The 25,928-nt window shown below is 45.4% G+C and overlaps 1 protein-coding gene across 3 annotated transcripts; it reads left to right on the top strand.

Moving 5' to 3' along the window:
- Positions 1-164: 164 nt before the first annotated feature.
- On the top strand, positions 165-23,133 carry LOC127307248 (MADS-box transcription factor 56). Of its 3 annotated transcripts, none has more exons than XM_051337978.2 (8): positions 165-310; positions 402-657; positions 21,103-21,181; positions 21,919-21,980; positions 22,057-22,156; positions 22,252-22,293; positions 22,432-22,473; positions 22,666-23,133. In XM_051337978.2, the coding sequence occupies exons 2-8, from the start codon at positions 473-475 to the stop codon at positions 22,828-22,830; spliced, it is 675 nt and encodes a 224-aa protein (XP_051193938.1). In that variant the 5' UTR covers positions 165-310; positions 402-472; the 3' UTR covers positions 22,831-23,133. The 3 variants fall into 3 exon arrangements, with proteins under 3 accessions (XP_051193938.1, XP_051193943.1, XP_071675122.1); XM_051337983.2 differs by having other exon boundaries at positions 22,669-23,133; XM_071819021.1 differs by having other exon boundaries at positions 172-310; positions 432-657.
- Positions 23,134-25,928: the final 2,795 nt, after the last annotated feature.

Here is a 25,928-nt window from a genome sequence, read left to right on the forward strand (position 1 = left end):
TAAACTATGTCCGCCGAACTCCGGGTGGACGACAAAATACGGTACTCCCCACGACTTTATTTCGTCCAATCCGGCGATTGTTTCGTCCGGATTTCGTGGTGGGTAGTCCAAACGAGTGGAGATGCTCTAATCAGCAGCCGCGGGAGTATTTCCCTGCCCACCATATAAATCCACATCACAGTGCTCGCACACCCCCACACCACCCCCTTTCCGCTCCGGGCTACACGGCCAGGGAAGAAGCACGGACCAGAAAAGGGAAGCCCAAGCCGCGGCTGCGCCGCCCCCACTCCTCCTCGCTTTGCCACTTCCGGTACGTGCTCCCTCAGATCTACACACTTTTGCTTCGTTTCATCTACGCTGGCTTGGCTGCAGTTCATTCATTTAATCATCACTTTGTTTAGTGCGCTGTGTTGCTCGTGATTGGTCCACAGTTCCGAATTTTGGTTTGATTCCGTTTTTGGGAGGAGGAAGGATGGTGCGGGGGAAGACGGAGATGAAGCGGATAGAGAACGCGACGAGCCGGCAGGTGACCTTCTCCAAGCGCCGGAACGGGCTGCTCAAGAAGGCATTCGAGCTCTCGGTGCTCTGCGACGCCGAGGTCGCGCTCGTCGTCTTCTCCCCGCGTGGAAGGCTCTACGAGTTCTCGAGCGCCGCCAGGTACTCCTCAAATCTCTCTTCGCTATATATCTGCTGGTGCCGTTACAAACTTTGGGGTTGCGCCTTGAATTGCGTTGTTTGGATTGGATTTCTTGCTTGCGTGTTCTGGTCCCGGTTGGAGGTCAGGCGACACCCACCAGCTCGAGGGCGGGCGTTTGCGGTGCCGTGGTTTGCTCAAGAACGAACTCCTTGACCTGCTGACAGCCAGTTTGTCCTCCTCAAAATATCTGTACGGCCTCGATGGTGAACACAGATCCTAGTCAAAAGCACAGTCCTCCTAGCTCCATCTTCATTCTTTCTCTTTCTCTTTCTCTTACACACACACCCTTTGACTTTAGCTCCTTAATTTCTTCTCCCATCTCTCGGTTTCTTCAGTCACACTCACTCCCCCAGCAGTATCACCAGCTCATGGAGTCTTTGCGGTCTTCTTTCTTGTCTCTCCTATTTCTGTCCTCCGTTCAATCACGGGCGGCGGGCACTGTGCTGAAAAACCACTGGCACCCATGGTAGGCTGGTACGATGGAGCACGATGTGCTGCCACTGGTGCAGTGAGGCTGATTCCCAGTAATTGCGGTGCGGCCGGAGAAAGAAGGGTGCAGCCAGCTACAAATAGAGAAAGGCTCATGGGACGTCCGGACTCGGGAAAGTGAGCTTCACCTACAAAAGCAAAGTAATTATTTCTCATGCGTTACCACTAGGCAGTACTCCTACCGCCGATTTGACATGCTTTCGCTACCGCGTCAGTTCCGTATGGCCTGCGTCTTGCACAGTATAGCTACGGTCGAGGCTGATTTCTGGCTCCATTAATTGGGGACTGCGCACATTGGTCAAGCGGTCGTACATGCGATACTGTGGTTTCGGCGAGATTTCTGCTCCACTTTTGGTTCTAGCGCAAACTAGCTAGTTTTGCTCCGACTATCCTTTGCATTTGGTGAGTTTTAGTCTAATCTTGGAACCTAGAGGGTGTTGCGCCTTGATCCTCATCTGTTGATTTGGCTTTGTTTAGATCTACGGTTGAGCATACATTTTTGCTAAACTAATCAGCCTTTGGAACATTTGTATGTAATCTTACTTGTATTGTTCGTTCGTATGATTATGACAGATCGATGGTGTCTCGTTTGGGAAAAAGCTCTGGAAAAAATAATACAAAGACATTGTTGGTTAACTGTCCATCTTGCAGTCACTAAGTTAACGCTAACATTGTTAAAGATATAAATTCGCACCACCGAGAATGTATTAAGGAGTATCAGAATTAATACTTGACCACTCTGTGCATTACCCAAACAGTGTTTCCTTACACATACCATACCAGGAAAGTTTGTTAATGCAATAATAACATCCTAATCAGAAATATAAACACTATATTGAGTAGTCTCTTTGTTTCCCTTTCAAGTATGTTACTGTGTAATCGAGCAGTACCAACTTTTGAAGAAAGCGTACGTATGTGTAAGTTGTAACCCATGCTTACAAATATATTCCCTCCTGTCGAATTAAATCGACGCGAGCTGGGCAGCGAAAATTGCTTAGGTACGCACACAATCCACGTCAATTAAACCCGACCAGAGGGAGTATATAGTACTGTTCTAGGTACAATATACGAATAATTACAAACAGTACATCATGGAAGATACACAAGTTCTTTTTGGTTCAACTTCTCCAGAACTCTTATTTTTGAAATCTCAGAAGGTATTTTCAAGTTAAAACCTCAATGGAAGGCATGTATTTTTTTTTGACAGCAAACATAGCTTTATTGATTAACTCACATCAATACAAAATGTACCTCGGATGAACTCCGGACCAGAATAAAAAACACAACTAGAGTTTACATCCAAGCTAGATTTAGCTAACAAGTGAGCTGCCTGATTAAAAACACGCTTCACATGTCGGAACGAGATCAACGTGAAGCCTCGTCCAGAAGCCTTGATCTTAGCGACCAACATCCCAACAGAAGATCTATCCATGGTCGACGAGTTTAGTCGCTGCACCAGCGAGAGACAGTCAGTTTCGAAGATGACCTTGTTCATTCCCTCATCTCAATGGAAGGCATGGATTGGGCGTACACAATGACAGAAAGTAACAAAGGAATTAATTAAGTTGTAAAACATTACCGACCCTAGGATTGTTGGGCACGCCAAGTGTATTAATTTTGTAGGTTAGCTGGCCAACTTTTAGTAGTTTTTACGCTCTGTACAATCTGAATTAAGTTCCATGCATCTCAAAACAGATGGTTTATCAATTACTTTGTCGATGAATTCAGATATATTGCTCAAAATAAAGTTCAGCCTGCATTTTGGTAGATTCAACCATGTGATAATGAAATACTTTCTTTCAAAAGAATATGCTCAGATGGCATATATCCAGACACCAGTACGTATATGGAAATTCTTAAAGTACGATCTGTGAGATCTGTGTTAATTTCCATATTCTATGTTTACCAACAAGTTAATGCTAACTCTAGAAAAACTATAGTGAAAGGAACGACTTGGTACAAGCAATCTTCGTATAATATTTTCTGGTTTACAGAATGCACACGGAAAAATTATTATAGGGCAACAGTCTAAAATTTAATATCATGATGATTATATAGAGAAATTGTTCCTCATCTAATTTTAGATGAACAAACTTGTTGTTATAGGCTGTTCTTATCTGTGTTTGTTGGAAATGTTTTTAGATAACAAAAACTATTTTTCAATAGGCAGTTGAAATTTATTAAACATAGTTAAATGATACCATGTCTTCATACTCTCCTTGCGCACTACCTAGTGGTGACGCAACATAGATAAAATCCCATGTCTTCCTATTATCCTTGTACCTATGGCGTCACAACTTATTAGTTCGAAGGCGGTATCGTCCTACTACGTAAGGAGACACCTCCAGTAGTCAAAGGGGCCTTTACCCAACTACACCATTGGAATGTACATTGGTGTTATCTTATCAATGACACGTCGGATAATAGCTAAGTTAGAAGAGAGAAAGAAGCATAATAAAGGTTTGCATTCTCTTAGCTCAGAGATGATATGTTACTAAGGCAAGATAAGATATTTTATACATTGTAAGAGATGTATTCTCTTACTCACATGCTTTCTTGTTTAATATTAATTATCCCATAATTTAGCTGGCTACAATTAGTAATATCTCGAGATAACATAAGATATTACCATTGTATGCTATGCTTTTGGTCTTCTAGAGATGAGATGGGATAAATAAGAAAAGCTATGTCTTTTCCTTTGGCGAGCAACATAGTGAAGTGGCTGCCGCAACTAGTATGGCTTGTGGAGGCAACCACCGTGTGCTCCATCATGACCACCATACTCTTGTCACTATTGGCACATACCCACTTCCCATTCTTGTCCTTCATATTTTTTTTTTTGTTTCGGGAAGGAGGTTGAGCCCCCCGGCCTAAGGTGTCAAGGTGGGATCCCGCTGGTATCTCACTTTTAGTGTATTTTACTTTTTCTAGTTAAAAAATTTGTGGCAAAATTTACACTAGAAAAAGCAAAATGTACTACAAGTGGGACTTAGGTGGGATCCCACTTGACATCCCACGACATTTGCATCGAAACGTGCATACATCGTTTATTTGAATTAATTTTATTCAATAAAACACTGATAAGAGCATAGATCAATCAACCCGAAGTCACCACAGAACACCTATAAACCCGACAATGGCTGAAGACCATGCCATCAATGCCTTCTGGCCTAAAACATAAGCAATGCCACATCAGCTAGGTACCCGGGGTATCACCGAGTCACCCTATGGAGAGTCGGGAACACCCATCTGGTGTAACATACACTAAGCAAGCACCTCATGCACATGCTTCATGAACCATCACAACCATCAAACTGCTGAGTCATCCTCAGGGTAGTTGCATAGAACTTGTCAGGCTTGCCGTCGACACCACCGGGACGCCATACATCGCCTCAACCCTACGCGTGTCAACCATCACACGTCATAATTCGAGACACGGTTGCACCATGCCGATGAGACTCGTGGTTAATGATGTGCTAGAAGTAGGACCACTCCACCTCCAGACCACTCCACTCCAATTAGTATGTGCTCCAACGCTGCCCTCAAGAGGGAGAATGGCGCAATAAGTGTCGCCAACGTTTGATTTAGGAAACCCAGAACAAGGGTTTCCCCCGGGGCATTCTCAGCGAAGAAATCGCTGCAAAAACGATGCCCTCACCAGGGAACAACACGAAGATGTGCCGCCATCATTCACGTATGTATTCACCTGCAACTACGCAATCCAAGCCCAACGCTGATTAGACCGTGATGCAATCACCATGAATGATGTAGAACAAATCGAAGGCACCCATCTTCGATCGAGCCTCGCCACCGCGGTGCATGACACACACCTCGTGCTGCCGACCCTAGCGTAAGGAGACGAGCCTCCCCCTGTCAGCGGGGAGGGAGAAGTGTGGGGATGGGCTGGCAGTGGCTAGTAGGTCTTCTCTCCCGTTGATGACCACGCTTCGCCTGGCCGCGCCCTTGGCGAGGTCGGGAGTGGGGAGGGCTGGCGGTGGCCAGTAGGGTTGCCCTCCCTTCGTCTCTTTACGGTCCTTCTGATAAAGCAATTTGATGAAGTTAGCAATGTTGTCGTCTACCTCTCGGTTATTCTTGACCGCATCCATGAGCTGAATTTCTCAAAATGCCACTTGTGATTGTAGAGAATATCACGTGCTACTTGCCTCATCATAGGTGGTTCAAAGAAGAGTTGTTATGATGCTCTCTTCACATGATTCTACTCATGGACGGCTCAAAAATCATCTACGATTCTATTTTCTAGAAATGTGCTGGTTGAATTAGAAATATAAGATGTTTTAGATATATTATTGTGGACTACGCACATATTTAAATGAGTGAAGATAAGCACTAAAATGTTTCTAGATACATATGATTAAGAAAAAAGCTAAAACATCTTATAATTTAGAACGAATGGATAACAATGATCTTTTTCGATAAATGATGTTTTATACTTAAAAAATTTAAACATTACATCCGGTCTCTGCATAGCTCAGATGCGCACACAGCCACACAACCATCGAGCATCTAGATAAACAAAAGGTAACACAAAAGCCCAATACAAGAGATTATAGAGTATGTATGAGCGCCTAAGGATCCGGAGGTCCAATATGTAGATTACAGTGCCATCCATGTTGTGAAAAAATATTCCTCGTTGTGTCCTCCAACTGGGTTGATGCCTCTATAAATAGGTCGCGGCTCCACTCGCTGAAGAGATAACCACAAACGGAAGCAAACCAGTACACTGGTAGATAATCTGCAAGATAAAGTATTTTTATGATTAAAAACCTTGTCATTTCTACATAATCATAGCAACAGAATTATGGTGAGCTCTCTCATCCTAATAAGTACCTTAAACCTATGATCCATCCCATTTAGCCGGTTGCCAAAAATATTCCCAACACTATATGGCATGTATAAGGTAGAACTTATTTGAAGATCATAGATATCTATCAAACTCAGATTGAAAGAATATAAGTGTTTGATTAGACACGCTTTTTTTACATCCAAGACATTTAAGTTTGGCTAGATTGTCTTTCGTAAGATTAATGCCCTACGAAGATATATACATCCCAAAAACCTTAATCCTTAGCGGCACCTTCATTTTCCAAATCTTTTTATTATTATCTACCGGTGCGTCAGAATGAACCAAAGCAGTGTACATGAAGTCCAAAGAGAATTTGCCACTCTCATGTACATTCCAAATAAAGTCATCCGCCACTTTCGACAACTGGACCCCACAACCAGATGCTGAAACAAAGCGTTTCATGATGCTAGCTTTGGACCAACAAGATCAGAGGTGGAGTTTCCATCACCATTTGTGACGTACAATATTGTACGACACATGATACTGCTCTCGAAGATTGGAATTTCCATTTCATTTATCGTCCCATAACCTTATCTGAGATCCATTCTTGATGCAAAAAGATCCATATGGAAAGAAATTTTTCTTTATCGCCGTAAGACCAATCCAGAAGTACGAGTCCCCAGGTTTCTAATATACCTTGGAGAAATCGCCAACACACTTTCTCTTTATGATAGTTTGCCAAATCCCATCTTCACAAAGAATCTTGAATAACCATTTACCAAGGAGTGCTCGGTTTTGAAACTCAAGGTCTCGAATACCGACTTCTCCTTGATCTTTTGGACGGCAAACAAAATTATTTAGTGAGTGGATATTTTTTGTCACTGTCATCTTTCTCAAAGAATCTTGATTTGAAATAGTTCAATCTTTGTAAGACTCCTTTGATAAATTTGAAGAAATAAATCATATACAGTACCATATTGCTGAGTACTGAATTAATGAGAACCAGTCGTCCACCAAGAGATAGTAACTTGCCTTTCCAGCTAATCAAATGCTTTTGAAGTGTTTCCCCAACATGCTTCCATTCAACATTTGTAAGCCTCCGATAATGAATCGGGATGGCCAATCCAACAACCAAAAAGACCAACATACCATGTGGCCTCGTCTTGAGACCCACCGATGCAAAACAATTCACTTTTATGGAAGTTAATCTTAAGATCTAATAGTTTCTCAAATACTGATAAAATCAACTGACGATTACTTGCTTTCTTAAGATCGTGCTCCTTAAATAGAATCTGTGTCTAAAAAATAGATAGTTCACCATCCACGAGGTGTGGAACTACTTCTTCAATCTAACTATCAACTTTTGCACGCGTAGTGATTATGTCATGCATATCATCCACTATATTAAATAGAATGAGTGATAAAGGATGGCCTTGACTTAATCATTTTTCCATTTGGAAGTCTCGCCATCATTGACTTTTCTAGCAACTCTTCCTCGAAAATAAAATTATGAATTAGAGCATACCACTCATCAGAAAAACCTTTCACCCGAGTGTTTGTAGAATGCAAGACATCTGATTGAATGCCCCCAATCGGCTTCTATGGCCTTCTTGGGCCACCATCACAACCAAAAGTTATTATCCAGATGTCCGCGCCTCTACACTGCAGCTACCGGAGTGCAACAACATAGAAGGACTGGAAGAAATTACCGGCGCTCACAACCCAGGAAACACAAGTCGCCCTCTCAAGGAAGTGGAAGGATACAAAGTTGACTATGCGTCTATGAGTCGAGGGACTCAACAACCGAAATGACGAGTCAAGATTCTTCATGTCACGAGTTGTGAATGGAACTATGTGGGTAAAAAATGGGATCAAATGACTCATTAGCGTACTTTCAAGGCGTATTGATATATGATGGTTGTTTCCGAAATGTTATTTTACTAGTCCAGTAGTGATGTTGGGGTACGGCAGCAATGCCTATGGTTATGGACTTGGGTTTTAGGGAAGAGGGGTGCACTGGGGGATTCGATGGCGTACAAACAAAGCAACACACATAACCCAATTTACCCAGCTTCAGCCCCCGGTGGAAAAAACCTATGTGTTGCTTGTCTGTTCTTGATTGATGATGATTGAGGTTAGAGAGTTACCGTGATGGCTATGTTATGATGGTGTATTTTCTAGTCTCCTCCCTGTCAATCCATCCTAGTCTTTATATAGCAGTCAAGCCTCAGGAATTCGGGTCGGTTACATGTTCGACTATCCTTGTATGGGCTTGTCCTTGTGCTGCACGCAAGGTTCCTAGGCTTTGATTGCTTGTTGTGTCATGGGCTTCATGGGCTTTCTGTTGGATATCACCCGGGTATGTTAATAGTGGGTACCCGATAAGGTATGCCCACGTCAGGTAGACACTAGCCCACGTCAGGTAGACACTGGCTCATGTCATGAAGGTTGAGAACAATACACATGTATCTCTCTATTTATACAACAAACATTAATCGAATACCCATCAAGTGACCCCATGTGACCAAGAAGCAACAACAACGGATCCTCTATGATAGGTAAAGCTTGCCATCAAAGTTAAAAAACTAGCATAATGTCCGGGTATGTAAGATCTTCTCACTAGGACCAAAGGATGTGCCCCGAGCATGCACACAAACTAGAGGACATACCTCCAAGAACAATGCCCTCCGGGTGGGAGCCCACATTGACAACATCACCGTCGTGTGACCCAGCAAGCCAGGTCTTGGTTTTCAAACTAGGACTATGAGGAAGGTCCGACCACTGCCCTTTGATTTTGGACAATGGGGAGAAAGGTCTGGGGCATACCTCGCGGTTTTTATTTCAAACCTGGTGGTTTGGAGTTCCTGGCTTTGGAGAGCTAGTGAGGGAAAAGATTACCTCTGCCATTCTGACGTCGGGTCCGCACCGATCCAACATTGATCTATGGCAAGGCATTTCCAGGGGATTGACATTATCTCAAGGGATGGGGTGCTAACCTGGGAAAGGAAAAAAGGGCCTTCAGGGAGAACCTCTTGCTATAGGTGGCTAACCTGGATACGTTAGCGGACACCACGTGGTTGGACGAGGAGGGATGGGCTCTTCGGTACCACTTGGAGGACCGAATCACTCATCTTGATACTCTAGAGGAGGAGTACTGGCGACAGAGGAGTCGCGTCCAGTGGACGCTCAAAGGGGATTCTTGCACCGCATTCTTCCATGCCTTTGCGAATGGACGTAGGAGGAAGTGCTTGATTCCCAGGCTGATCACTGATGCCGGGGGGGTATCAGAACAGAGGGTGCTGGTGGATCATATCTACGAGTTCTACCAGGGCTTGATGGGGGCCGAGGGAGAAGAGAGGGTCTTCTCTCTGGCCCCGGACCTGTGGGACACAGGGTCAGGATCTCAGAGGAGGAAAACCTGGCGCTAGAACTAACTTTCACACAGGAGGAACTGGATCAAGTTCTTACAGATATGAAGCCGGACTCGGCACCTGGGCCAGACGGGTTCCCGATGTCCTTCTTTAAAAGGTTCTGGGAAATTCTTAAGGATCCCATTTTGGGGATTCTTAATGACTTTGCCTTGGGGAGGGTAGACATTGCTCGCCTCAACTATGGCATCCTCTCTCTTATTGCAAAAGTTAAAGGCGCAGACACGATAAAGGAATACAGGCCAATAGCCCTCATAAATGGTATCTTTAAGTTTGTTTCCAAAGCTTATGCTATTAGATTGGCCCCAATTGCCCACATGACCATTGATAGGAGTCAGATTGCGTTCATCAAGGGACAGGGCTTGCACGAGGGTGTGCTGGCACTACATGAGATTGCCCATGAGATGCGGGTAAAGAAGCTCAAAGGCCTTTTTCTTAAGTTAGATTTTGAGAAGGCTTACGACAAAGTTAATTGGGAATTTCTCCGTGAGGTTCTGCTGAGGAAGGGGTTCTCAACTACGGTGGTACACCGCCTCATGCAGCTGGTGTCTGGGGGACAGACGGCTATCAATGTGAATGGGGAGGTGGGACCCTATTTCGGGAATGGTCGGGGAGTGCGTCAAGGGGACCCATTATCCCCTATCCTATTGGATTTTATGGTCGATGCACTGGACGATATGCTTGCACAGGCAAACGTGATGTGACATATACAGGGAGTGGTTTCCCACTTGATTCCAGGGGGATTCACCCATCTGCAGTATGTGGATGACACGATGATCTTGGTGGAACCCTCTACCCTTGGGATTGCAAACCTTAAGCTACTACTGCTCTGCTTCAAGAGTATGTCAGGTCTCAAGATCAATTTCGCAAAGAGTGAAGTAGTGGTGACTGGGATCGCTGAGGAGGAGAAGCAAAGGGTTGTTGATCCCCTAAACTGTAAGCTAGGCGCCATGCCTTTCAAACACCTTGGCCTGCCAGTATCAGATAAGGCTCTGTCGGTGGTGGATTGGCACTTCTTAACAGAGAAGGTGGGTCATAGGGTTGACCCATGGCAAGGTCTCTTCTTGGGCTCCGGGGGGCGCCTAGAACTGACCAACTCGTGTTTGTCAAGCCTGCCCATGTTTGCTATGGGGCTCTATCTCCTACATGATTCAACGCACAGGGCGATGAATAAATCTAAGTCACGCTTCTTATGGGAAGGAGTGGGAGCTAAACGGAAATACCATATGGTATACTGGGCCTCAGTTTGCAAGCCTAAGGATCTTGGGGGTTTGGGAATCCTCAATACTAAGTACATGAACATTGCGTTGTTGCTTAAATGGATTTGGAAAATTTACTAGGACGCAGATGGACTATGGGCCGAGCTACTGCGTGCCAAATACTTGGGGGATAGGGATCTCTTTTCCCTAGCAGTGCCGATGCGGGGATCACAATTCTGGAATTCCATTCAAAAGTTAAAGTGGTATTTCAAATTGGGGGTGAAACACCATGTCTGCGATGGGAGGAGGACTTACTTCTGGTTGGACTGGTGGACGGGGACCCGCCCGCTGCATCTCATATTCCCGCGTCTGTTTGATTGCTGTGACAACCCCTTTGCGACGATGGCAGGGGTAAGGGATGCCGAGGGATGGCATGTGAGATCCCGAAGAACCTTTGGTCTTGTTGAGGCGGTGGAATGGGACAATCTCTGTAGGATCTTTGACCTACACCCATTCAACCCTGGCAACGATAAGGTGACGTGGGGGTTAGAGAATTCAGTCGAATTCACTACCAAGTCCATGTATTACCGACTGTCCTTGGGAGGGGCGGTCACACACTTCTCCAACATCTGGAAGATTAAGGTACCACAAAAGATCAAGATCTTTCTTTGGCAGTTGCTATGGGGGCGCTTGTCGGCCGGAGACCAACTGGTAAACCGTCGAGGCCCCTCGGACGGCTTCTGAAGCCTCTACGGGGAATGGGAAGATTGCAAACACATATTCTTTGACTGCCCTTTGGCTAAGTTTATGTGGGCAGGAGTGAGGGAACTCCTCAAATGCGACTGGAACTCGGCAGGGGCTGGGCAGTTCATGGCTTTGGTTCAGGGTTTGTCGGGGCCCCTCCGTAGGATAGTCTGGTTTAGCTTTGCTGCTCAGTGTTGGGCACTCTGGAATATTAGGAACAAACTAGCTATAGAGGGGAAGTTGATCAACAACCCTGCTGACGCCGTGTTTCAAATGTCGATGCATATGTAGAGATGAAGGGTTCTGGTCAGACCGAAGGACAGGGTGCGCCTGGACGTGGCTAGAGACGACATTCGGAGACTCTAAGTTCGGTCAAGGGATGGAAGGTGATGGCGTCATGGGAAGCTTGAGTCATCTACCTTGACCGGTGTATCGTTGTGTGTTGGTCCTATTTGAGTATTTGTATGAGAATTGATGTTATGGCTCTTGGTAGTTCTTGTGCTGGTGGGTTAGGACCCGTTGTAAGAACCTTGTTATGTTGGTTGGCTTTATATATATAAAGCTGGGCTATGGCCTTACCTTGTAGGAAAGATTTGGGAGGGGAGGGAGATCGATCGGGGCTCCTCAACTTTGCCACCAAGGTAGAATGACGCTCGAGGGTGCCATTCTCATTAGCACCGACAAGGGCCAGGCAAGGTTTAGTATCGGTGCAGCACGGTCACCACTCACACATCTCACAACACTACAAATACCAAACAATAAATTTGGACCTCCATCCTGCCAACGAATGTCACCATGATGGCGTGTATTTCACACGTTCGTTGGGCAACCCCAAGAGGAAGGTATGATGCGCACAGCAGCAAGTTTTCCCTCAGAAAGAAACCAAGGTTTATCGAACCAGGAGAAGCCAAGAAGCACGTTGAAGGTTGATGGCGGCGGGATGTAGTGCGGCGCAACACCAGGGATTCCGACGCCAACGTGGAACCTGCACAACACAACCAAAGTACTTTGCCCCAACGAAACAGTGAGGTTGTCAATCTCACCGGCTTGCTGTAACAAAGGATTAACCGTATTGTGTGGAAGATGATTGTTTGCAGAAAACAGTAGAACAAGTATTGCAGTAGATTGTATTTCAGTAAAGAGAATTGGACCGGGGTCCACAGTTCACTAGAGGTGTCTCTCCCATAAGACGAACAGCATGTTGGGTGAACAAATTACAGTTGGGCAATTGACAAATAAAGAGAGCATGACCATGCACATACATATCATGATGAGTATAGTGAGATTTAATTGGGCATTACGACAAAGTACATAGACCGCCATCCAACTGCATCTATGCCTAAAAAGTCCACCTTCAGGTTATCATCCGAACCCCCTCCAGTATTAAGTTGCAAAGCAACAGACAATTGCATTAAGTATGGTGCGTAATGTAACTAGTGACTACATCCTTGAACATAGCACTAATGTTTTATCCCTAGTGGCAACAGCACAACACAACCTTAGAACTTTCTCGTCCTTGTCCCGGTGTCAATGCAGGCATGAACCCACTATCGAGCATAAATACTCCCTCTTGGAGTTACAAGCATCTACTTGGCCAGAGCATCTACTAGTAACGGAGAGCATGCAAGATCATAAACAACACATAGCATAACTTTGATAATCAACATAACAAGTATTCTCTATTCATCGGATCCCAACAAACGCAACATATAGAATTACAGATAGATGATCTTGATCATGTTAGGCAGCTCACAAGATCCGACAATGATAGCACAATGGGGAGAAGACAACCATCTAGCTACTGCTATGGACCCATAGTCCAGGGGTAGACTACTCACACATCACACCGGAGGCGACCATGGCGGCGTAGAGTCCTCCGGGAGATGATTCCCCTCTCCGGCAGGGGTCCGGAGGCGATCTCTGGATCCCCCGAGATGGGATCGGCGGCGGCGGCGTCTCTCGGGAAGGTTTTCCGTATCGTGGTTCTCGATCGGGGTTTCGTCACGGAGACTTTTTATAGGCGAAAGGGCAGGTCAAGAGGCGGCACGGGGGCCCCACACCACAGGGCCGCGCGGCCAAGGGGGGGGCCGCGCCGCCCTAGGGTGTGGCCCCTCCGTGGCCCCTCTTCGTCTCTCCTTCGGACTTCTGGAAACTTCGTGAGAAAATAGGCCCCTGGGCTTTGATTTCGTCCAATTCCGAGAATATTTCCTTACTAGGATTTCTGAAACCAAAAACAGCAGAAACAAAGAATCGGCACTTCGGCATCTTGTTAATAGGTTAGTTCCAGAAAATGCACGAATATGACATAAAGTGTGCATAAAACATGTAGATAACATCAATAATGTGGCATGGAACATAAGAAATTATCGATACGTCGAAGACGTATCAGCATCCCCAAGCTTAGTTCTGCTCGTCCCGAGCAGGTAAAACGATAACACAGATAATTTCTGGAGTGACATGCCATCATAATCTTGATCATACTATTTGTAAAGCATATGTAGTGAATGCAGCGATCAAAACAATGTATATGACATGAGTAAACAAGTGAATCATATAGCAAAGACTTTTCATGAATAGCACTTCAAGACAAGCATCAATAAGTCTTGCATAAGAGTTAACTCATAAAGCAATAATTCAAAGTAAAGGTATTGAAGCAACACAAAAGAAGATTAAGTTTCAGCGGTTGCTTTCAACTTGTAACATGTATATCTCATGGATATTGTCAACATAGAGTAATATAATAAGTGCAATAAGCAAGTATGTAGGAATCAATGCATAGTTCACACAAGTGTTTGCTTCTTGAGGTGGAGAGAAATAGGTGAACTGACTCAACAATAAAAGTAGAAGAATGGTCCTCATAGAGGAAAAGCATCGATTGCTATATTTGTGCTAGAGCTTTGATTTTGAAAACATAAAGAGAGCATAAAAATAAAGTTTTGAGAGGTGTATGTTGTTGTCAACGAATGGTAGCGGGTACTCTAACCCCCTTGCCAGACAAACCTTCAAAGAGCGGCTCCCATTTTATTTTGGATGGCACTCCTTCCAACCTTTCTTTCACAAACCATGGCTAACCGAATCCTCGGGTGCCTGCCAACAATCTCATACCATGAAGGAGTGCCTTTTTATTTTAGTTTTATTATGATGACACTCCTCCCAACCTTTGCTTACACAAGCCATGGCTAACCGAATCCTTCGGGTGCCGTCCAACAATCACATACCATGGAGGAGTGTCTATTTTTGTTAATTAATTTGGGACTGGGAATCCCATTGCCAGCTCTTTTTGCAAAATTATTGGACAAGCGGATGAAGCCACTAGTCCAGTGGTGAAAGTTGCCCAACAAGATTGAAAGATAAACACCACATACTTCCTCATGAGCTATAAAACATTGACACAAATCAGAGGTGATAAATTTTGAATTGTTTAAAGGTAGCACTCAAGCAATTTACTTTGGAATGGCGGAAAATACCATGTAGTAGGTAGGTATGGTGGACACAAATGGCATAATGGTTGGCTCAAGTATTTTGGATGCATGAGAAGTATTCCCTCTCGATACAAGGTTTAGGCTAGCAAGGCTTATTTGAAACAAACACAAGGATGAACCGGTACAGCAAAACTCACATAAAAGACATATTGAAAACATTATAAGACTCTACACCGTCTTCCTCGTTGTTCAAACTCAATACTAGAAATTATCTAGACCTTAGAGAAACCAAATATGCAAACCAAATTTTAGCATGCTCTATGTATTTCTTCATTAATGGGTGCAAAGCATATGATGCAAGAGCTTAATCATGAGCACAACAATTGCCAAGTATCACATTACCCAAGACATTAATAGCAATTACTACATGTATCATTTTCCAATTCCAACCATATAACAATTTAACGAAGGAGAAACTTCGCCATGAATACTATGAGTAGAAACCAAGGACATACTTGTCCATATGCTACAGCGGAGCGTGTCTCTCTCCCATAAAGTGAATGCTAGGATCCATTTTATTCAAACAAAACAAAAAACAAAAACAAACCGACGCTCCAAGAAAAAGCACATAAGATGTGATGGAATAAAAATATAGTTTCAGGGGAGGAACCTGATAATGTTGTCGATGAAGAAGGGGATGCCTTGGGCATCCCCAAGCTTAGACGCTTGAGTCTTCTTGATATATGCAGGGGTGAACCACCGGGTGCATCCCCAAGCTTAGAGCTTTCACTCTCCTTGATCATGTTGCATCATACTCCTCTCTTGATCCTTGAAAACTTCCTCCACACCAAACTCGAAACAACTCATTAGAGGGTTAGTGCACATTATAAATTGACATATTCAGAGGTGACACAATCATTCTTAACACTTCTGGACATTGCATAATGCTACTGGACATTAGTGGATCAAAGAAATTCATCCAACATAGCGAAAGAGGCAATGCGAAATAAAAGGCAGAATCTGTCAAAACAGAACAGTTCGTATTGACGAATTTTAAAATGGCACCAGACTTGCTCAAATGAAAATGCTCAAATTGAATGAAAGTTGCGTACATATCTGAGGATCATGCACGTAAATTGGCTTAATTTTCTGAGTTACCTACAGGGAGGTGGACCCAGATTCGTGACAGCAAAGAAATCTGGAACTGTGCAGTAATCCAAATCTAGTACTTACTTTTCTATCAACGGCTTAACTTGGCACAACAAAACTTAAAACTAAGATAAGGAGAGGTTGCTACAGTAGTAAACAACTTCCAAGACACAAAATAAAAACAAAGTACTGTAGGTAAAAACATGGGTTATCTCCCATAAGCGCTTTTCTTTAACGCCTTTCAGCTAGGCGCAGAAAGTGTGTATCAAGTATTATCGAAGGGTGGTACTTCTACAGCGGGGTGTGGGGTTTTCTCAACTAGGCATAGTATATTGGATACATAAGTTTCAGCATCTCCCTTTTCATTAGTCTTAGGCGTGCTATTCTCATCAAACAAATTTTCAGGAACTAGCCAAGCATAGTTATTTTCTAGTGCATCATTCATAGCCAGGAGCTTACATGGTATTGGTGCTTTGATCTCCCCTCTATCATCAATATTATTAGTGAATCTTATTCTATCCATATCCATCTTTTCAAGGAGACTAACAAAATTAGTAGGAGAACCAAGCATATTGAATTTAGCAAACACCTTTCTAGCTTCTCTTGCTAAACCACCAAATTCTCTAAGAAGGGTTTCTAATACAAAATCTTTCTTTTCCCCTTCTTCCATATCGCCAAGTGTGAAGAACATGTGTTGGATTATAGGATTAAGATTAACAAATTTAGTTTCCAACAAGCGAACTAAATGTGCGGCAGCAATTTCATAAGTAGGCGCAAGGTCTACCAAGTGTCTATCTTCAAAATTTTCAATAGTACTAACATGATTGAAAAATTCTTCTATATTATTTCTCCCAACTATAGACCCACGTCCTACCGGTATGTCTTTTGTGGTAAAATTAAAAGGAAACATGATGAAATAAGTAAAGTAAATGCAAGTAAACTAATTTTTTTGTGTTTTTGATATAGCAAACAAGATAACAAGTAAAGTAAAACTAGCAACTAATTTTTTTGTACTTTGATTTAGTGCAGCAAACAAAGTAGTAAATAAAACTAAGCAAGACAAAAACAAAGTAAAGAGATTGAGAAGTGGAGACTCCCCTTGCAGCGTGTCTTGATCTCCCCGGCAACGGCGCCAGAAAATATGCTTGATGGCGTGTATTTCACACGTTCGTTGGGCAACCCCAAGAGGAAGGTATGATGCGCACAGCAGCAAGTTTTCCCTCAGAAAGAAACCAAGGTTTATCGAACCAGGAGGAGCCAAGAAGCACGTTGAAGGTTGATGGCGGCGGGATGTAGTGCGGCGCAACACCAGGGATTCCGGCGCCAACGTGGAACCTGCACAACACAACCAAAGTACTTTGCCCCAACGAAACAGTGAGGTTGTCAATCTCACCGGCTTGCTGTAACAAAGGATTAACCGTATTGTGTGGAAGATGATTGTTTGCAGAAAACAGAGGAACAGGTATTGCAAGAGATTGTATTTCGGTAAAGAGAATTGGACCGGGGTCCACAGTTCACTAGAGGTGTCTCTCCCATAAGACGAACAGCATGTTGGGTGAACAAATTACAGTTGGGCAATTGACAAATAAAGAGAGCATGACCATGCACATACATATCATGATGAGTATAGTGAGATTTAATTGGGCATTACGACAAAGTACATAGACCGCCATCCAACTGCATCTATGCCTAAAAAGTCCACCTTCAGGTTATCATCCGAACCCCCTCCAGTATTAAGTTGCAAAGCAACAGACAATTGCATTAAGTATGGTGCGTAATGTAACTAGTGACTACATCCTTGAACATAGCACTAATGTTTTATCCCTAGTGGCAACAGCACAACACAACCTTAGAACTTTCTGTCCCTGTCCCAGGTGTCAATGCAGGCATGAACCCACTATCGAGCATAAATACTCCCTCTTGGAGTTACAAGCATCTACTTGGCCAGAGCATCTACTAGTAACGGAGAGCATGCAAGATCATAAACAACACATAGCATAACTTTGATAATCAACATAACAAGTATTCTCTATTCATCGGATCCCAACAAACGCAACATATAGAATTACAGATAGATGATCTTGATCATGTTAGGCAGCTCACAAGATCCGACAATGATAGCACAATGGGGAGAAGACAACCATCTAGCTACTGCTATGGACCCATAGTCCAGGGGTAGACTACTCACACATCACACCGGAGGCGACCATGGCGGCGTAGAGTCCTCCGGGAGATGATTCCCCTCTCCGGCAGGGTGCCGGAGGCGATCTCCTGGATCCCCCGAGATGGGATCGGCGGCGGCGGCGTCTCTGGAAGGTTTTCCGTATCGTGGTTCTCGGTACTGGGGTTTTCATCACGGAGACTTTTTATAGGCGAAAGGGCAGGTCAAGAGGCGGCACGGGGGCCCCACACCACAGGGCCGCGCGGCCAAGGGGGGGGCCGCGCCGCCCTAGGGTGTGGCCCCTCCGTGGCCCCTCTTCGTCTCTCCTTCGGACTTCTGGAAACTTCGTGAGAAAATAGGCCCCTGGGCTTTGATTTCGTCCAATTCCGAGAATATTTCCTTACTAGGATTTCTGAAACCAAAAACAGCAGAAAACAAAGAATCGGCACTTCGGCATCTTGTTAATAGGTTAGTTCCAGAAAATGCACGAATATGACATAAAGTGTGCATAAAACATGTAGATAACATCAATAATGTGGCATGGAACATAAGAAATTATCGATACGTCGAAGACGTATCACACCACATGTTCTAGGTCATGGGATGACACAAGATGACGCCCAATGTTCAACCATGCCGCATGGGATATTGTGTGTTGACTAGTTGTCGCGCTCCCGTGATGTCCTCAAGGGAGACATTGGGGCGAAAACCCTATCCGCTGCTAAGAGCTTCTCCGGGCAGCTCGCCTACCGCCGCTGCTCCCATGGCCGCGGTGCTGGTGAGCCTTGGTGGGGACCAGACGGTTGATTTTCTGCAGGATATGGTCGGGGCAGCGCTCGTGGCTAGATAGTGGTGGCAACCTTTCCTTGGTTGCCTTCGCATTTGTGGCCAGATAGTGGCTCCCACCAAGATTCGTTGTGGCTATGGTGGCACGATTGGCGGCTAGCGTGGAGCCGATCTACGCGACTCAGCGGTGATCTATCTAGTTGCAAGTGGGGAGGCATGTTTCTGTGAAAGCCAACCCTAACTCCGGTTAGGGCGGGCGATGATGGCGTCTATGCATCGTTGCCTTGTTGAATGCATTGATATTGCAGTAATCGTGTACTCACTTGTGCTGTTGGGGAAACCCTAGATCTTGGGTCTCTTGGATAGGACGATAGTGGCTTGTTTGGTGTCGCTCTTGCTCATAGGGGCATCGTTTCTAGAGCAGTTGCTGGATGGAGGGTGCAAGAGGTGGATTAGTGTTCATCTACCACGTCAACGACGGAGAGTCTCGGCGGTGTGGCGCAGCGGGATCTCAGAGGAATGTGGCATGATGGACTCGTGTAGGGAGGAGGGGGCGTTGTTTGACGCCGTGGCTGCATTCATAGGAGGCCAAGTGAGGGCTATGTGGATCTCTGTCTTGAAGATGGCTAAGTGGTTGAGGTGGGTGGTGGCTTCTGCAGCGAATGCATGAGGTGCTTGCTGAGATTCTACTGGACCGAATGTTTGATGGTGTTTCTCCATAGGATGACTTGGTGATGCCCGGTACCTAGCTTATATGGCGTTGATTGTGTTTTGAGGGCATAAGGTCACCGGTACCTACCTTATGGGGCGATGGATTCTGCAAAAATTCAGGTTTTTTGATGTATGCCCGTAATAGGTCTTTGCTGAATAAAATAAAAATAAAGCCGTATGCATCTCTCCCACGTGGCAGAGGCGACCCAACAGAAAAGCCTCACTCGTCCACCGCTACCTCCTTGAAGAGGTGGAGAGGACCGTGGATGCTAATGCCACAACAGGAATGAGTGCGAGATGTTCAGTCGTTGCCATTGAGATGGGCACCACGCTGGGATCCTAGTCGCTGCCAACCAAAGCGGAGCTCCCTACCGCACCCAACAAATCGCACACACCTCACCCCACAAAGGCCAATCCCTCAACGTGCTGCACCAGCGTCTTCCAAGCGTCGCAGCTACTACTGCAATGGATCCCAATGTCGACGACCAAAGCGGAGCTTTTTACCCCTCCGACCAGACCCACTTGACTTATGCAATAAGACGGCTAACCGCAGCGAACAAATGGTTTGTAACCCCGTTGCCGATGTTCCCACGTGAGCTTTGCGCGTGGGCCTCTTCTCTAGGAGGTCGATGAGGGAAGAGGACGGCTCTCGAGTTACCGCCCGAGCCGCCTCATGGGAGCGATGCAGGTATGCTGGTCTTCTCCATCTCGAACTAGTATAATATATGCTAATCATGGATCGGGTGGCATAAAATCAAGATTGATATCCAATGCATGGAGTCAAGTTTTGAAATTTTCCTACTGAGGGCATGACTTGGAAGAAGGAGCACTGAAGTGGGACCAATTATGCAGTTCAAACCATTAAGGGGGGTCAGAGGCATGATAGTAGGGATTGTAGGAAAAACCCACCTTTGTTGGTTAAACGGAACAACATGGTACACTTCTTGGATTTATTGGTAACCTTGTAAGATTATCATTGTATGGATCGTTGTAATACACTGTTCTAATAGCGTGAATGTTGAGAAATCTTTTTCAGTGTTATATACACTGCCAAAGTTTCTAGGCTCCTTGAAGAGCTGACCCCAAGTCGGCTCTATCTTTGTTGTAATCAATTTCTATAGAAAATGTGCTAATATCTACAATAAAAAATACATATAGTACAAATTGGATTATAGTAATTTGGTTTTGTAGTTGTTGACTTTGTAGAAGACTTGCTCAATCCTAAGGAAGTTGACTTAGGACAAAACTACAACTTCAATTAATTTACAACGGAGGAGCTACTACCGATTGTTATATGTGATTTTTAACAAAATAAGCCATATTTTTGCCTAAGTTTAGTTGTGGCAAAATTAGCTTCGAAGAAATGCTCGGTCTTGATGTCCATGAACTTTCCAACAGAACACTACACTGTTGGCACTTAATCTAAATATACCGAACATCTGGATTTCCTTTCCTCAGATAAATGGATTATTATGTTCTAACTTTTGTTTTCTTGTCGTGTGTGCAATTCAGCTTGGAAAAATCGATTGACCGCTATAAGGCATATACAAAGGGTAATGCTAATAACAATACAGTACAAGAAGATATACAGGTAATATTCCGAATATGAATTTGGTGGTTGATAAAGACTTGAATTATGCATGCACATTATGTGAATATATATGAAACTGATTTCAGTTTAAAATAATAATCACTTTAATTATTTAATATAGAGACCGTCCAATTCAGAATAATCATGCCTCAGTATAGCAATGACGCAACTTACTCTTGCTTGGTATATTTATTTGTCAATGGCCAACATGACACTAAACACATCCGGAATACTTTATATTCAATCGGTACATGTAAGCTAAAAATTACCATATGCACGACCCTTATACATGTAATATAATGTAGAAATATCGTAGCATGTTTTTGTTTATATTAATTTGCCATTTTAATTGGCAGAATATAGCTGTATATTTGCATGAGGGCTTGTGTCTAAACTATGGATGATCATGCCATGCTTAGTTCAACCTATCTTTTTTTTTTTTTTTTGCGAATGTACAGCTATATTCTGCCAATTAAAATGGCAAATTAATATAAACAAAAACATGCTACGATATTGTTGTTGTAAATTATGCAAGCTATCAAACATCAGGATCCACCAATGTTGTTGTAAATTATGCAAGCTATCAATTGCAATGTCAGGGACACATGTTAAAGACAAAAAAATCATATCGCCCATTAGTTGTCAGTAAATTAGGACTACTCAATTATTTGCTTTGAGCAGTATCATGTGATGTGATGGCACACGTTCTGATGCTGAATCTGCACTCTGAACTGCAGCAAATAAAAGCTGATACTGTAAGCTTGGCAAAGAAACTTGAAGCTCTTGAAGATTTGAAACGGTAAGCAATCTTTTCACTTTCGGAGGACTAGACTATTTAGGCAGCCGAAAGTGATCCTGAATTATATGACATGCAGAAAGATATTGGGTGAAAATTTAGGAGGATGCTCGGTTGAAGAACTACACAGTATTGAACTTAAAATCGAGAAGAGCCTCCGAACAATCAGAGGAAAGAAGGTTTGCATAGTTAAAAGTTTCAGATTTGCAGGAAAAGACTGCTTATCTTACACGAACTAACATGCATTTTTATTTTGTCACTGCACTGCCACCAGACCCAGGTGCTGGAGCAGCAGATAGCTAAGCTGAAAGAGAAGGTACCGACTGATTCCTAACCCCAGAAGCCATATATGGTGGTTCTGCGTGATTTTTTTCTTCTTTACAACGGCCTATATACACAACTCACAGCGCACACCCCAGCTAATTCTGAATGGTTAATGAATCTCTATGATCAGGAGAAGACGCTGCTCAAACACAATGAAGACTTACGCGAAAAGGTGATGACTGTGAACAATGTCCTTCAGGGTTACAATGCGAACTCCAAACTGCTAGTCTGTTTGTGCAAGTAAAACTGCAGAGTGCATGATACCTTATGTACAAGAGACAAAGAGAGCATACCAAGTGAATCTCACACCCACCTTGGTATGGAAACCCAATCAGTCACTGATTTCTATTTATCACTACTGCAGCAGGGGATCCTTGAGGCACCGCTGGTGGTTCCCGCCCTGAACTGTGTGGCGCCCTTGCAGTTGCGAGATGCCCCGGAGCCGGTGAAGAGCGACGACGACGTGGAGACGGAGCTCTACATAGGGCTGCCCGGTAGGGATCGCTGCTCCAACCGGCCGTCAGGTTAGGCCAAGTAGTCAGCTGATCGATGCAACCACACCCGCAGGCGGTGTGCACTGTCAAATTAACCTGCCAAAGGAATAAACTCTCTGCACCAGCAGGCATGAAGTGCCCAGGCAGAAGCCCAGCATTTCTTTATATTTAGTTAGTATCTGTAATATCTTGCAAAATGTAATTTAGCGGCAGCGACGATGGCAAACCTGCAGCGAACCTCTACGAGATCTGAAAGTGAAACGCCCAGCGCACATAGTTCTATTCCTTCGTCTGGCTTTGTATATGTATAAAATTCAGTACGAGGTTCATGTTGATCACTTGCGATGAACTTATATATCATGTAGTAGGAGGCAAATAAAAGAAGAAAAAGGATATCAACCGACTTGGAAAAGAAAGAACCAGATGTCTTCCAAGTCCATATCCACGAGTCTTCAACGACCGGATTGAGATTTATTTCTCGCGTGTCTTCCCAGATCTTGAAGGCCTGCAAAAACCTTGAATGCCAATAGGTTTCTTTATGTCGCTGATCCACTTGGACTCCGGGAGAGCCTCGGACAGATGGCCACAGTTTTGTTAGCCTTAGTGCATCTCCAGCGGCGCGATGCATTTTAGCGTCCGCGCGCGTCCATTTGCGTCGGCCGAAATGGTCGAAATCGACCGCGCGCGTCCGTTTGCGTCGGGGGTGGCTCCAGCGGCACGACGTATTTTTTTTTGGCCGAATCATTTTTTAATACATGAAACATAATTTACATAGTTAAAACATGAAAAAAAAACCTAAACGCCTACTGCTGCTCCTCATCGCTGTCGAGCACGATGAGCTCCGGTATCATCCACGGCCAGTTGCCATCCGGGGAGCGTACGTCGGGCGCGCCGGCGGTGCTGGAGGCGGAGGAGGCGCCTAGGGCTGCGGCGGTGGAGGCGCCCAGAGCTGCGGCTGTGGCGGCGGTGGAGGCGCCCAGGGGTATGGTTGTGGCGGCGGTGGAGGAGGCGCCCAGGGCTGCGGCTGTGGCGGCGGTGGAGGAGGCGCCCAGGGCTGCGGCTGTGGCGGCGGTGGAGGTGCCCAGGGCTGCGGTTGTGGCGCCGCCGAGTCTTGTAGTGCCAGTCGAAGGGCTTCATCCTCCAACAGGCCCGGCGGCATGACGCCGGTGGCGTACCGGGGCAGCGGCGGCTGCACAGGCGTGTCGTTCTCGGAGACGAGGACGCCGAGCTTCGCCATCTCGTCGTCCGTCATGTTCTCCAGGAACTCAAAAATGCGGCCCTCCGCCACGGCCAACTGCCATTCGTGGAAGACGGCCGCGATGTAGTCGTCGCTGTCGTCCTTCACCTCCTCGTTATGGTACGCGAGCGCCTCGATGTAGTCGTCCTCATCGTCGTAGGCGGCGTAGGCGTCGTCGTCGTGGTCATCGTGGTCGTTGTGCTGCGCGCGCGTCGCCGCCTGCTGACGACGCCTCGGCGCCTACTGTCTTCGTGGACGAGTCGGCGGTGCAGACCCAAAGGGAAAATCCATGTCGCCCATGAAGCCCGCCCTTCTTTTCTTATCCGTCTCGGTCGACAGATACGTACGCCAGCTGTCGGAGTCGATGGCGTACGCCGGATCATCGCGGAGGTCCGGCGGCAGGTACCGCCTCCTTCACCGGATCTCCTTGGCCGATCAGGCTCGCGCGCAGGGACGGGAGGGATGGGCACCCGGCGGCAGCTGAGCCGCCAGCAGCTAGGAAGTTGCACGCCGGACCAGCGCTCGCACAACATCCATTTGCCATGCATGAGCCTCCCCAGCGTGACGGGGAGCGGCACCCTCTTGCAGCCGCTCCTGGAGGCCTCGAAGTCGTTCTTCTTCCCCATGGCGCTGCGGCGGTGGTGGTGCGAGCGGAGGTGTGGGGGAAGGAGGAACGCGACCGGTGGTCTTTTAAGCGCGGCCGCGCGCGGGATACGATGGCATTGAAGGCGGGCGCAGAAGCCCAGCGGCCGCCCGCCAGTGCGCGTGCAGAACAGGCAGCCGCGCCATTGATGGCGAAGGCTGCGGCGCAGACGCGGAAGCGCTGACCGCCGAAGCGATGCCCTCGATGCAGGCGCGCTGCCAGGCGGGCCCGGTGGAGAAGCGAGCGGACACTTTGCGCGTCCGCCGAGCGTCCGCGGAGACGCAAACATGGCGCATATTTGGGCCAGGTTTGCGTCTCCACGGACGGCCCGGTCACTTTGCGTCGCCCCGCTGGAGGTGGTGCCAGACGCATTTCTGTTCCACGCAGACGCAAACGGTCACTCAGCGTCCATTTGCGTCGCGCCGCTGGAGATGCCCTTAGACTGGCCATAGTGCTAGTATCTTAGGTACTACCTCCGTCCCAGTTCGCAAGGCAAAGTTCCAAAAAATATTTGTCCCAAAATGTCTCACCTTCTAGGCACATTTGCATTTAATGTGGGAGTAAAACTGATTCATTATTGCATGCAAAAGACTCCTCCTTTCGTATCCCACCGTGTAAAACTGGACTCATTAGTACTTTGCATGCACCATGTGTGAATTAAAGGGTAGAAAATAAAGTTCTTTTTTGATTTCTCAATTAATTGCAGCACCGATGTTAACGTTTTTACATGGAAATTTAGAGCCAATGAGAATTCACCTTGGGCCAAGATATTTGAAAACTTTGTCTTGCGAACTGGGACGGAGGGAGTAGTATATCATGCATCTTAGGCCCACAAAAATACTGATGTGGCATCTAATTAATGAGGAGAGACAAGATTAGTGTAACATAGGTGGATATTGCATCATAGCGTACATTACGAGAAAATTTAATGCTAAATAGATCTTGTACACACATTTTGTATTGGGATTCTACAAAATAATAAATTTAGAATATTATGATACTAATCTATAATACCACCTACTATAGTGATAGTATCATAGACAAGTATCATATACATGATACTACAATATGATACTATGCACTATGACCAGCCTTAGGCTAGCCATAGTGCTAGTATCATAGCTAGTATCATGCACATTGGTCCCACAAAAATGCTGATGTGGCAGCTAATTAAGTAGGAGAGAGAAGATTAGAGTAACAGAGGTAGATATTGTATCATAGCGCAAACAACGAGAAAAGTTAATGCTAAACAA

This window comes from Lolium perenne, chromosome 1 (genome assembly GCF_019359855.2).
Source record: "Lolium perenne isolate Kyuss_39 chromosome 1, Kyuss_2.0, whole genome shotgun sequence".
In the NCBI taxonomy this organism is placed as follows: domain Eukaryota; kingdom Viridiplantae; phylum Streptophyta; class Magnoliopsida; order Poales; family Poaceae; genus Lolium; species Lolium perenne.